Source organism: Hyperolius riggenbachi, chromosome 10 (genome assembly GCF_040937935.1).
Source record: "Hyperolius riggenbachi isolate aHypRig1 chromosome 10, aHypRig1.pri, whole genome shotgun sequence".
In the NCBI taxonomy this organism is placed as follows: Eukaryota; Metazoa; Chordata; class Amphibia; order Anura; family Hyperoliidae; genus Hyperolius; species Hyperolius riggenbachi.
The window spans coordinates 110,150,445-110,163,418 of NC_090655.1; the positions used below are offsets into that span (position 1 = coordinate 110,150,445).

At 45.1% G+C, this 12,974-nt stretch overlaps 1 protein-coding gene across 7 annotated transcripts in view; it reads left to right on the top strand.

Moving 5' to 3' along the window:
• The window catches only part of SH3PXD2A (SH3 and PX domains 2A), a 455,860-nt gene that overhangs the window by 341,102 nt on the left and 101,784 nt on the right, over positions 1-12,974 (top strand). For all 7 annotated transcript variants that reach the window (XM_068257340.1, XM_068257342.1, XM_068257341.1 and 4 more), the window contains one exon: positions 9,838-9,969. In XM_068257340.1, the coding sequence (XP_068113441.1) occupies positions 9,838-9,969 (132 nt within the window). The remainder of the gene's footprint in view (positions 1-9,837; positions 9,970-12,974) is intronic.

Sequence of the window (12,974 nt, forward strand, 5' to 3'; positions counted from 1 at the left end):
AGGGTCCTCTAAATAAAAATCATCTTTAATTATATTATTTAAAGGGAACCAGAGATGAACGATTCACACAAAATAAACATATCAGTTGATAGCTTGTAAAGAATAAATGCTCTACCCGATAATTTCGCCACTCTGGTGTGCCTTTTTGAGTGCTTTTTATCCATTATTGCTCCAGGAAATATCCAATATGGCCGCCGGCTCATATTCCTTCTGTTTCCAGGTTATGAGGTGTTCTGGATGTGCTGTCTAGGCTATATGAGACTATAGACAAGGAGGGCTGCTGTAGGCTTTCATCTGTGTGCTTTCAACTTCATATTCTGGTATGCTTTGTGGCTGCCTGTAGGAAGTGTCTCTCATAGTAATGAAACTGCATACAGTAGATAATAATGATGACTGGCTGCACAGACAGAGCACACAGATCACACAGCCACACTTGTCTGTTAGACAGAGATTTTTCCTGCAGCAGCAGCCCCTCCCATCTCATCACAGCTCTCAGCATGTAAAGCATGAAATTTGAGCCAGGAGGGGGAAGGCTTGGGCTTGAAAAGACTCCACAGAAGAGAGTGACTCAGCTATAATGATTCCAGGTCAAACCTCGACTGAATAGTCAATGGATTCTTATCACAGTTGATAACAGATAGATTAGACTGAGAAGAATAAAACTAAAAGCAGGGTAGGTGTTTACTGTCATGTTCCCACTGATAAATGTAATAAAATACATGAGGGTGCTTCATCTCTGGTTCTCTTTAACCACTTCACCCCTAAGCAGTTTTTACCCTAAAGGACAAGAGCGATTTTCACCTTTCAGTGCTCATCCCTTTCATTTGCCAATAGCTTAATCACTACTAATCACAATGAAATTATCTATATCTTGTTTTTTCACCACTAATTAGGCTTTTGGGGGTTGATATTTGTTTTCAGTAATTAGTTTATTTCCTATGCATTTTAATAGGACAAACAAGGAAAAAATGAAAAAATACACTATTTCTCCAATATCATCCCCTACTGTACATAAAACCCACACATTTTATCTGCCTATTTGTCCTGATTATCACAACATTTTAATTATATCCCTAGTACAAATGTATGGTGACAATATATTATTTGGAAATAAAGGTATATTTTTTCCTATTTTTTCCCCCCACTAATCTCACTTGCACGGGAACATGCACACACACACGTGCACAGCAGCAGCAGAATTGTTTGACTTATAAAAACGTCCTGGAGCCGTTAAGAGGCTCTAGCAGGACGTTTTTATAAGTCTGCTTGTCATTAAGTGGTTAAGCTTGAAATTTCCACTTCGCATGCCCTCCTGCAAATGCCCATTAAAGAAAACTTGAAAATATGATCAAACATTAAGTGAATTACTCTGTTTAATACTCGCCTAGAGAAACATGCAGATTAGATGCTTTGCCTCTGGTGTGACCCGGGCCGAGGCAGAGGCAAGAGAGGCTCCAGCCTCAGGGTGCAGTGTAGGAGGGGGTGCATAACTCACTCAGCTATCAACCCCCTATTATGTTTGAAGCAGAGAGAAATAAGGACAGGGTATACATGGCAGTGACTGCAAGCCACATAACTAGAGATTAAGGTGTTGGGGGCCCTGGGATGGCTCCTAGTCTAATAGCAATCAGTGTGTGATGGCTGGGGTGGGAGGGATGGAGGGGCGCACTTTGATGCCTCAGCCTTGGGGTGCTGGAGGACCTTGAGCTTGATTCACAAAATGGTGCAAACTGTTTAGCACGGGTGTGCTAAACAGTTAGCACAGGAAGTGCCGTTCACATGCTAACTGTTTAGCACACCCGTGCTAAACAGTTTGCACCGCTTTGTGAATCAAGCCCCTTGTCCCAGCTCTAGGTGTGACTTCTCTGGCTGCATGCATATTGCAGTTGTGTGACTCATACAATTAAAACCAAAAGCTTAGTATAACAGCCACCAACTGGCATTGTTTATAAGAGAATAAAGCTGGCTGTCTACGTATTCCTCCCAATTCAGGTTCCCTTGAGGCCAGTTTAACACTTATTTTATGTGTTGCTGTATCCCACGACAACGCAAAAAGTGACAAACGTATGACCCCGTGGCAGAGTGCGCTGACAGGGTCATATGCATAGCTCCTCCCCCCACTCATTGACGTACTCCATGCTGGGCAGAAAGTACGTCACTGGGATTCCCGTCGGCCCACCTCTGCGCGACGCACCTTGCTCCCGTCAATAACATTCCTGCGTTGCTCATTGACTCCAATGACTTACGCTGCGTCACCACGAAGGTCATACGGTAACAAGCTTCTAGCGCAATGTGACACAGCACAGTAAGTGTACAAGGCCCCATACACTTGCATTACCGTTAGGTTACCCTGTGGTAAAAAATGGTAATGCAACGCTCACTTGCAATGCGAGTATAAAAGAGACCTGAAAGTCTTTCTTGGTGTTTAATGTTTTGACAGAATGTTTTTACACTGCCAGTTTTATACTGAACCTGATGTCTGCCTAACTAACTTAAACTAGGCTAAATGCCCTTGCCGTTTCCTTATCCTTCTTTAACTTGCATTTGAACCTGTTAACCTCTGATTTCATAAGGGACAAAGAGCTTCATGCCTTATGCATTATTGCTTGTGCCTGTATTCCAGCTTACTCAGTGCTCCAGCATGTTAAACACCTGATCTCAATAAAAAAAATTGCAGGATGTGATCTTCAAAATACCAACTTCTGTCTTTCTGCAATGTAAATTTGAATCCAGGCCTGCTGTCCAGTGGGGTGCATCTGGTTTGACAATGTAGAAGTAAGAGTCGGCACTACAGTAGGCAGCTGTCGTGTAGAGGGATATGGCAGGATGCACTCACTCACTCACTCACTCACTCACCCACTTCAAACACAACAAGCGTGCTCTAATAATAGCAGTTCAATACTGTGCAGGTAAAAAGAGAGAGCCTCACAGCCTTCGTAGAAGCGCATTTCAGCGTGAAACAGCCGTAAGGCTACTTGTGCCCAGCACCCACCACTATTGCACCGCTTTCTGAAGCACTGGTATGCCACATAGTAAAGTCTTGCATTGGATCATGTTTTCTACACTCTGGATTAACAGCATTGTTAGTAGTACCGATTCTCCTCTCTCTCTTTTTACCTGCATCTGGTTTGAGCAGAAAGGCAATGCCAAATAGAAAAGATCAAGTGAGGGAACAAATTTCAATTCCCATCAGCAAATGTGAAGGACTTCAGCAGAGCATTGTCCCTCCCCCCTGTCCCTAGTATCCTCTTCTTCTATTCCGACCAGTGGCGGAGTCAGCTGCAAGTATCTCTATACTTCATTGTCCATTCTGGTCACTACTGTGGTAAGTTGGTAGTGGCTATGTCAATCAAACCTTGTCATATAGGTCAATACTAGAAGGGACAGGTCCATTGGTCAACTTGGAAGATAGCATTGCTGGATGTTTACCTCAGTGACAGGCCCAGAGAACAAAGAATAGGAGCAGTGGTGTCTGAAGGGATTATCTAGGAGAGGATTTCCCTTTAATATATCTTTTATAAAGAAATACTTTACCATGCCAGTTACAGGGCTGGTTGTCATCTGACAAGTCTTCTAACAATAATTACAGTACTGCAGTAACACTTACAAATGAGTAGCTGTGGGCCAAAAAAGAATGGCTAGGAGAACCCTTAAAAACTGGAAAAGACCAAGCGAAGGGGGCATCCCAAGCCTGCTGGCTAGGGTACTGGTTAAAGGTACCACCTTTGATGTAGACAAGGGTTTTAATCCAGGTTGGAACTAGTGCCTAACCAGTAAGTGAGTCCTCAAGCAAGATTCCTTAGAGGACAACTGAAGCGAGAGGGATGTGGAGGCTGCCATATTTATTTTCTTTTAAGCAATACCAGTTCCTCTGCCTCTAATGCCTCTAATGCTTTTAGCCATAGACGCTGAACAAGCATCAGATCATGTGTTTCTGACATTGTCAGATCTAACAAGATTAGCTACATGCTTGTTTCTGGTGCTATTCAGAAACTACCGATGCCAAATAGACCAGCAGGGCTGCCAGACAACTGGTATTGTTTAACCTCTTGAGAACCACAGGTTTACACCCCCCTAGTGACCAGGTGATTTTTTTACAATTTAGCACTGTGCAGCTTTAACGAATTATTGCGCAGTAATACAACTTGGCACCCAAATGAATTTGACTTCCTTTCCTTCCCACCAACATAGCTTTCTGTTGGTGGTATCTGATTGCTGCTGCGATCTGTTTTTTTTTTTATTATTATTATTTAAAAAGTTTTTTTTTTTTTTTTTTTTTTTTTTTTTTATAAAATAAGCTAATTTTTTCTTGGTTTACCCTCTCTCCTTCCCTCCCTCCCCTGAAATCCCACCCAGCCTATGAGAGGGACTCGGTTGTGTGCCTCTCCTGGGGACAGCTCAGTGACAGAGCTGTCCCCCGTACAGTGCTGCAGTAGATCGCAGCACTGTACAAATGATTTTGGCTGTTTTTTTTCCTATTTACAGCCTGCCAGCTCCGATCGCGGCTGGCAGGCCGTTTGCAGCCATCTCCTTCATCCCCCTGCAGGAAACGTGCGCCCGCTCGGTCCCTGCTAATCTCATGCATCGTGAGATCACGCGCCTGTGCGTGACTGAGGAACAACAAAGCCACTAGGCGGTCGCAGAGTGGTTAAAAGGCAATAAATATGTCAGGTTCTATATTCTTCTCCCTTTAATTGTCCTTTAATGCTCCCAAAGGTGGCTTACTGAGCATGCCCTAAGTGGCTGTAGCTCTCCTTAAAGAAAACCTGTACTGAAAAAAAGTTCCCCTAGGGGCTACTCACCTCAATAGGGGGAAGCCTCTGGACCCTATCGAGGCTTCCCCCGTCCTCCTGTGTCCCACGGCGGTCTGGCTGCAGCCCCCGGAACACACAGGCGACAAATCCGACAGCCTGTGCAATATTTACCTTTTCGGGCTCCAGCGGGGGCGCTGTTGTCGCTCTTCTGACGGAGATAGGCGAAAATAGCCGATCTTCGTCAGGTCTGCTCTACTGCACAGGCGCAGGAGACTTGAGCTTGCGCAGTAGAGCGGCCCGACGGAGATCGGCTATTTTCGCCTATCTCTGTGGGAAGAGCGGATACTGTGTCTGCGCTGGAGCCAAAAGGTAAATATTTACATCGCCGCCGCTCCGGGAGGATTTTCTCCGCCACCATGGGACCGAGGAGGACGGGGGAAGCCTCAATAGGATCCGGAGGCTTCCCCCACCTGAGGTGAGTACCCTCCAGGGGAGTTTATTTCATTACAGATTTTCTTTAAAGAAAGCCTGTAACATAAAAAAGTGCCCCGGGGGGTACTTACCTCAGGAGGGGGAAGCCTCTGGATCTTATCGAGGCTTCACCCCGTCTTTTTCCCACGGTGGTCTCGGTGGGTGCCTCCGAACAGCGGTCATGTAAATATTTACCTCCAGCGCAGACGCAGTAGTGGCTCTCGGCTCGGGATCAGGCGGAAATAGCCGATCACAGTTGGGTCCACTCTACTGCGCAGTCACCACAGCCTGACAAATGATCGGCTGTGGCTTCAGAGGGGCCCAGCGAGACCACCGTGGGACGGAGGAGGACAGGGGAAGCCTTGATAGGATCCAGAGTCTCTTTAATTACACATGCCCTTTGTGTCCCTCTTGAGAAATGTATATTGCAAATATAAGCATTCAGCGTAAAGTATATTAGGATTTTGCCCTGTTGCTATTACATGAGTGTCTGTAGCCTGCAGGGGTAGCGGAGTGTCAGAATTTTGACTGTAGTGCTCCTTTAAGAGCAGAGGTACTGCAGAAAATTGTGTTGTCTTTGTCATGTGATAGTCCCTATTTAAGGCTTTGAGGCCTGGTGGTATAGAAATTATTATACAAGGAAAGTATGCATGAAAGTGCCTTGTTCCACATAAATGTAGGAATTATTGCAGTCATTGCAGATGTCTGCTGTGAGAAAGCTCATTCTCTATACCCAAAGGCCTTCATACCCAATAAAAGGGAGCCAGTAAATCTCCGTCACAGAAGAAGATGAAAATATATTCGGCAAGAAAAATGTTATTTTCACAGATACATTATGTGAGAGATGCATTTTTCCTTTTTAAATGTCAGTCATTGTGTATGCCCTATAATTGGTGCGGGCATGCAGCACGAATCGCAGGACTGTGGCTGTTCTCATCTTGTGACCACTGGGAATACTGCCTATATGAAAGCTGTATGGTTCATATTCTGCTTCCATGGAGACAGAGAACATACACACCATCATTTATATTGTTGCTTTTTTGGTAAGGAAGAACTTTTAACTTGGATGACATTGGCAAAGATTAGAACCTCTGTCAGGTTTTGTTGCTGTCCGTGTCCCCATTGCAGTAGTTTTCTCTATTATCCTGAGTTTGTCAGTTGGCACCAGAAATGGGGGTATATGCACTCACTCATCTGCATTAATTACACAGAATTACTGTAGAATTACACACAACTAGGAGAGCGTAATACATTATATCATACTGCTCTACTCATCGTGCCATAAGACTTTACGCACTTTATTCTGTTTAATACACACACCCCAAAGTAACGTATTTTTCGGACCACAAGATGCTCCTGACCATAAGACGCACCTAGGTTTAGAGGTCAAAAGCCAGGGAAAAAAATTATACTAAACCTGGTGCATCCATGATGCAGGAGCATCTTGTGGATCTTCTCCCTCCAATTATTATGTTCCCCTTGTACCTCTTGTGCCCCCCTTGTACCTTTTGTGTCCACATGTCCTCCTCAGTTCCCCTGTGGCTCCTTGTGTCCTCCTGTTGTCTCCTGTGTCCTCCTCTGTGCCCCCTGTGTTCTCTCTTTACCCCTTTTGTCATCCTTTGGCCCTGTGTCACTCTGCCCCCCTTGTGTCCTCTGCCTCCCTCGTGTCCTCCTCTGTCCCCCTTTGTGTCCTCCTGTGACCCCCCTTGTGTCCTCCTGCATCTCCTTGTGTACTCCTCTGTGTCCTCTCTGTGCCTCATGTGTCATCCTGTGGCCCCTCTGTGTCCTCCTCTGTGACACGTGTTTCCCATCTGTGCCTCTTGTGTCTCCTCTATGCCCCTTGTGTTGCTCTCTATGCCTCCTGTGTCCTCTCCAAGTTCTGTGTCCTCCTGCCTGCCTCCTGTGTCGTCCTGTGGCCCCATGTGTTCTACTCCATGCCCCATGTCCTCCTCTGTGCCACATGTGTTCTCTGTCCCCCGTACATGTGTCCATCATTAAAATTGCATTGAAAGATCGCATTTGGGGAAAAAATTGTACTGTTAATGGGCACCTTCATAGTTTAAAACAGGGGTCCCCAAACTTCTTTAGTCAAGGGCCGGGTCAACATACTTTAGACTTCTGGGGGGCCGGAGTGTACATAAAATGATGTAGAAAAACATTACATGGAACCTAGGTAGTGTAAACAGCGCCTGAAAGACAATCCCCCACACGCAAATCAATCAGTGTTCAAAATACATCTTTTCAAAAGTCCCCCCAAGACAACTCCCTTTTCCCAGTAATTGCAAGGACTACAAATTATCCACCCCTACACAGGCGCGCGCACACTGTTTTTATATTACCTCTAACCAACCCTCCCCCCCACAACCACCACCACTACCACAATGTTTTTGCGCACCAGACAGTGAAGCATACGGTGACAACGTGCCATACAATTGGACAGCAGTGCCACCTAATGTGAAATTGGACTGGAAGCCAGCAAATGATTTATTTCTGTCTTCCATGTGGAAACGTGGTGCCAGCACTGTTGCCGCATCTATAAGTAATACATTTTGTGTGTGGAGGGCCGGTAAAAAAGCCTCAGGGGGCCGCATTCGGCCCGTGGGTCTTAGTTTGAGGACCACTGGTTTAAAATATGTCTACAGGAAAAAGAACTGGGGTTAGGGTGGGAGAAAGGACCATTTATTTTAGGGTGACATTAAAACCGTTTCAAACTATTTCAACCTTAAATGTTTACACTGTTTCCACCCATGTCAGAAATCGCAGTTGCGCTCTGGAATGGGATTTTTGCAAACCGAGAAAATCACGATTGCACCATCCCACATTTGTGATCACGACTTTCAGTGTGTATGAGCCCTTAATCTGCCTCTTAGTTACATAGTTATTTTGGTTGAAAAAAGACATACGTCCATCGAGTTCAACCAGTATAAAGTACAACACCAGCCTGCTCCCTCACATATCCCTGATCAACCAAAATTTCTCATGCACAACCATAGACCTAATTGATTGAGTTCGGGTGGAGATCGCTCTGGCCAAATGCTGCACCAGTTCCTCGCTCAAAGCGATCAAATTGGCCATATAACAACGGGAGAAATTGATGAGTGTTAAGCTTTAGGCTTTTTTTTTTTTCTTAACCAACTGCTATCTAAGTGATCAATCACTGCTAGTTTTGGCTCAGTCAGTTTTACTTCGTCTTCTAGGAAATGTTTTTATACATCAATATAAAGGTACCCATCAACAGTAAATTTTTCTTCAGATTCGATCTTTAGAAGCAATTTTTATGATCGAAATGTATAGAAAACTGTACCGTGTGGGGCGCAAATCGATGTGAAACAATTCGTTGGTTGATTAGAAAAGGGAAAAAATATCAATCTGAAATTGGATTTTATGATTGAATTGGAATGTAAAACCTTCTTAAGTTAATGGGAACAATCAATAATTGTCTTCCGATTAGTTTTCATCGTTCAAGTCACATCGTGTGATATAATCTGAAGGAAAAATTGAACTGTTAAGGGGCACCTTAAAAATGATCTGTATTGTCCTATATTTTTGACTGGAAGATCACTTTAAACCGACAAATTTTGTTTTGCCATAAAATAGTGTAACAGATGTTGTTGTGCCTGTTGTGATGCCTTTTTGTTTAGTATTATTAAAATAACTATATGCGCAGCATGTATTCAGAATTGCCCAGCCTTCCATAAGGATGATGGTGTTATGCTATTGCTATTGCTGCAGAACAATAACAACCCTGAAAGCTTGATGGTAGCATTTTTATTTTATTGTTCTATTGAAATGTTAGCCATCCACTTTTATACTTGTGCAGGGTGAGAAGAGAAAGTTTAGAGTCCAATTAGTTATCACAATACAAATACACGTTTCAGGCAAAAGGGGTTAAAGTGAGTGAAAGACTAGGAACCTCTGCAGGATATGTATATATGGAAAATCCTCTTAGAAGGAATCTGGCGCTGTGACTTGCGTCTGCTGGTTGAAGTAAACAGTATGCAGCCCTTCTCCTCCTTTCTGTCTATCCTTCCCCCTCCTCCTCCTCCTCCTCCTGCCTGTTCCCTCCTTCCCTCCCTCACTCAACGTTACTCATGTGTTTCTGTTTAAGGACTCCGGTGCAAATGAATATGATTGGCGTCTACAGTCCCCTCTTGACTTCCAGCTGGAGTCATAAGAGAAAGCGTTTTTCCTCGCTCTCCAGAACTGTTTACTTTCTTTATTAGTTTACATGGGGTCTTAGTCGCAGCTTCATTCTTTTTTTTACATATTTTTTTTTCATCTTAAATCCGTGCCTGTCACACAGATCTGAGAGCTCTAAGAGAACTTGCTCCAACATGCGGCCGTATGACTAACCCACAGCCGGCTTTCTCCAACTTTCTTTTCTTCCCTGCATCCTTCTTCAGCAAATGTTCCTCACTTCTGGTTTTTCGAGGGGTAGAAAGGGATACCTCTATATGGCAAGCCCTTTGGACCTATGGTGTGAGCCAAGGTTGAATTCTGATTGGCTAGGATTTGCAGACAAATTGGCCTACCATGAATCGGATGGACCCAGGTCGTCCTCGGGGTGCAGTGTCTGGAAGCTGGCTCACGGCTTGCTTTTTCCCTTCCCCAGGTGCTGACGGCAATTCTGAACCCATGATCCTGGAGCAGTATGTGGTGGTGTCCAGTTATGAGAAGCAAGAAAACTCTGAGATAAGCCTGAAGGCCGGGGAGCTTGTGGACGTGATAGAGAAAAATGAAAGCGGTAAGAGTTTTATTATTATTCATGTGCATTTATTGTCATTTTCCTTAAACATTGGTTCTGGGGACCCAAGTCCTCTACAGAGTTGTACAATAACTGCATCTGGGACTGGACTTGGCTTCGGAGGTAAAACGTTTCCCTAGTTGATTTGGGCTCTGAGCCAAAACTATTGCCTTGCCCTGTAAGAATGTGTCCCATGCCTTGTGGACCGACTAACAAAATTGCATCAGATTTGTTACAAAAGAGGCACCAATTTCGTGACTGTGGGGTTGTCAGGCAAAGTCAAGTCCTTTCCTATTGTAAAGGAAAAGCTAGAAATATATACGGGCAAGTTGCAGTTCTCAGTGTGAGACCTGTCATTTATCAATTCACAGATGTACATCAGGGTAAAAACTGCTGATGGCAGTAAGCATGTGAGTTGAACATTGTGTGAGCCCACTTATGGCAGTGCATGCTGGTACTTGTAGTACAACATCAAGAGGAATGGAGGTTGCTGGGCTGTTGGGGTTGGTTCCTGAATACTGGAGCAAATGCATCCTCCTGCCATAGGTTAAATCACAAAGCAAGCCTAAATGGGGGGGTATTGGACCTGTGTTTACTGAATGTGACTGCCATGAAGTCAGAAGGAATAGCTGTCATTTTTTGGCACGCATAGCAGTTGCAATTCCTCCTTTTGTTCTGTTACAGGCCTGCAAACCTAATTCAAACATCACACATCATACACAACTTATGTGTATGTATTCTTATTCCTTAGTAAATTACACCTGGGAGTAAATGAGTAAGATCCTCCGTGATTGGGTGTTATTGTGTATATCCAGCCATGGTTACATAAGCAAACAGTACAATGGTTCCAGCAGTTCCTTTTCAGTGTGTGTTTACATTGAGTCTGTTTGCCTTTCTTAGGGCGCTGCAAGTGTAGTGTAGCATGGATGCACGGTATGTACAAAGTTCAGCTGCTTTGTTAGGACTCGCTGCTCTGTGTGGCTGTGCATGTTGTAGGCTTCCATCCAGTTATCCTGCAAATGTGGCAGTCTGTCTGGAAGATTGTTTCAGCGTTCAGTTTTTCTTTCCTGTGGTTAGCATGGAAGCAGTGGGTGGAGAGCTGATTTCAAAGTGTCAGCAAACGTTTTAGCTTTGCTGGTTTAAGGGGAAAAAACGTTGGGAAGAAAGGTTGGACAGTTTTCCATTCACCAATAGCCTGTGTTAACAAAAGGACTACAGTATTCACGCGTTTAAAAGTTGAAATCCATTTACCTTTCCGATTGTGACTGTCCTCTGTATTATAAAAAGAGAAATCTTGTTCCCAGCTGCTCTGCAGTTTTCTATGAATGAGTATAGGGAGAAGAGATGGAACTGCTTGTCATCAAAGTTGCTGCCAGCCACAAGCTACTTTTGGTTCAAGGCTGTTAGGTACCTCAATCAGGTCTAAGCCACATCCCTTAGAGGCTAGGTTAGTTATGGTGCCACAACATCACCCCTCCTCAAGACTTGTGGTTATGGTGTACCCTGTTTGTGTTCACCTATTGCGTTATGGGAGGTTCACTTTTCTAAAATAAGAGAAGTCCTTACGTTTTTAAATACAGATTGTAACAGAGAGTACTGGTTCTATATATTCCATGCACTTATTGATTCCACAGCTGGGATGTCTACAGCCAATGTTACAGTCTAGATGCATTCCACCCACAGCATCAGTATCAGAACAACCTAGGCTACAGCTGGATCATGCAAGAAATTGTGGCCTACACTATCTGCCCCTAGATATGTGTTATGCACACAGTTGCAGGGCTTGTTTTATCAGCCTATAAACTGATTGTCTAGTGTTGTGTAAATTACTTGTAAAGTATATGGTTAGGGGGTCTGGGTCACACACTAACCACTCCTTGCACCACTGACTGCCTGTGCTGCCTGCAGTATTCTCAGATGGAGTCAGACTGTGCCTTCCCCTAACTCTCTGAACAGTGGGGATGATGCAAACAATACAGCAGCAGCTCAGCCTCAGAACCTGAAAGCTAAACTCATTGCTTGTGTTTATGTACTTGTGAACAGAATTTATTTTTACAGAAGAGTTTAACCTGTGGGATTCCTTTATGGACTGCATTTGGTTATGAAAAGAATGATTGTTGTTCTAAACATCCATTTGCTGCAGCCTGTACACACACATGGAGTTGAGGGCGGTTGCTGCAGCCTGTACTCACAAATGGAGTTGAGGGAAGTTGCTGCAGCCTGTACACACACATGGAGTTGAGGGCGGTTGCTGCAGCCTGTACTCACACACGGAGCTGAGGGCGGTTGCTGCAGCCTGTACACACACATGGATTTGAGGGCACTTGCTGCAGCCTGTACTCACACATGGATTAGAGGGCACTTGCTGCAGCCTGTACTCACACATGGAGTTGAGAACCGTTGCTGCAGCCTGTACACACACATGGAGTTGAGGGTGGTTGTTGCAGCCTGTACACACACATGGATTTGAGGGTGGTTGCTGCAGCCTGTACTCACACATGGAGTAGAGAGCCGTTGCTGCAGCCTGTACACCCACATGGAGTTGAGGGTGGTTGTTGCAGCCTGTACACACACATGGATTTGAGGGTGGTTGCTGCAGCCTGTACTCACACATGGAGTAGAGAGCCGTTGCTGCAACCTGTACACACACATGGAGTTGAGGGCGGTTGCTGCAGCCTCTACACACACATGGAGTTGAGGGCGGCACGCACGTGTTGCGGCGACAGGTCGCCCATGAGTATGAGGCGCAACACGGGCGCGCACCCCAAACCGTCGCTCGTCGCTGCTGTCGCCAGGCGATTGGCGCGGTCAATCGCCTGGCGAGTGCCGCCGCAACTTCGCCGCAACTGTCGCTAGTCCGCGTGAGTATGCAGACTAGCGACAGCAACCTCTGTCCAGAACACGGAGCTTCCGGCGGCGGGGGAGGAACATCGGCGACAGCTGCCGTCGCACAGCTGATCTCTCTCCCGCGTGTGTACGCGGAGGGACCTGGCGACGAGCTGTCG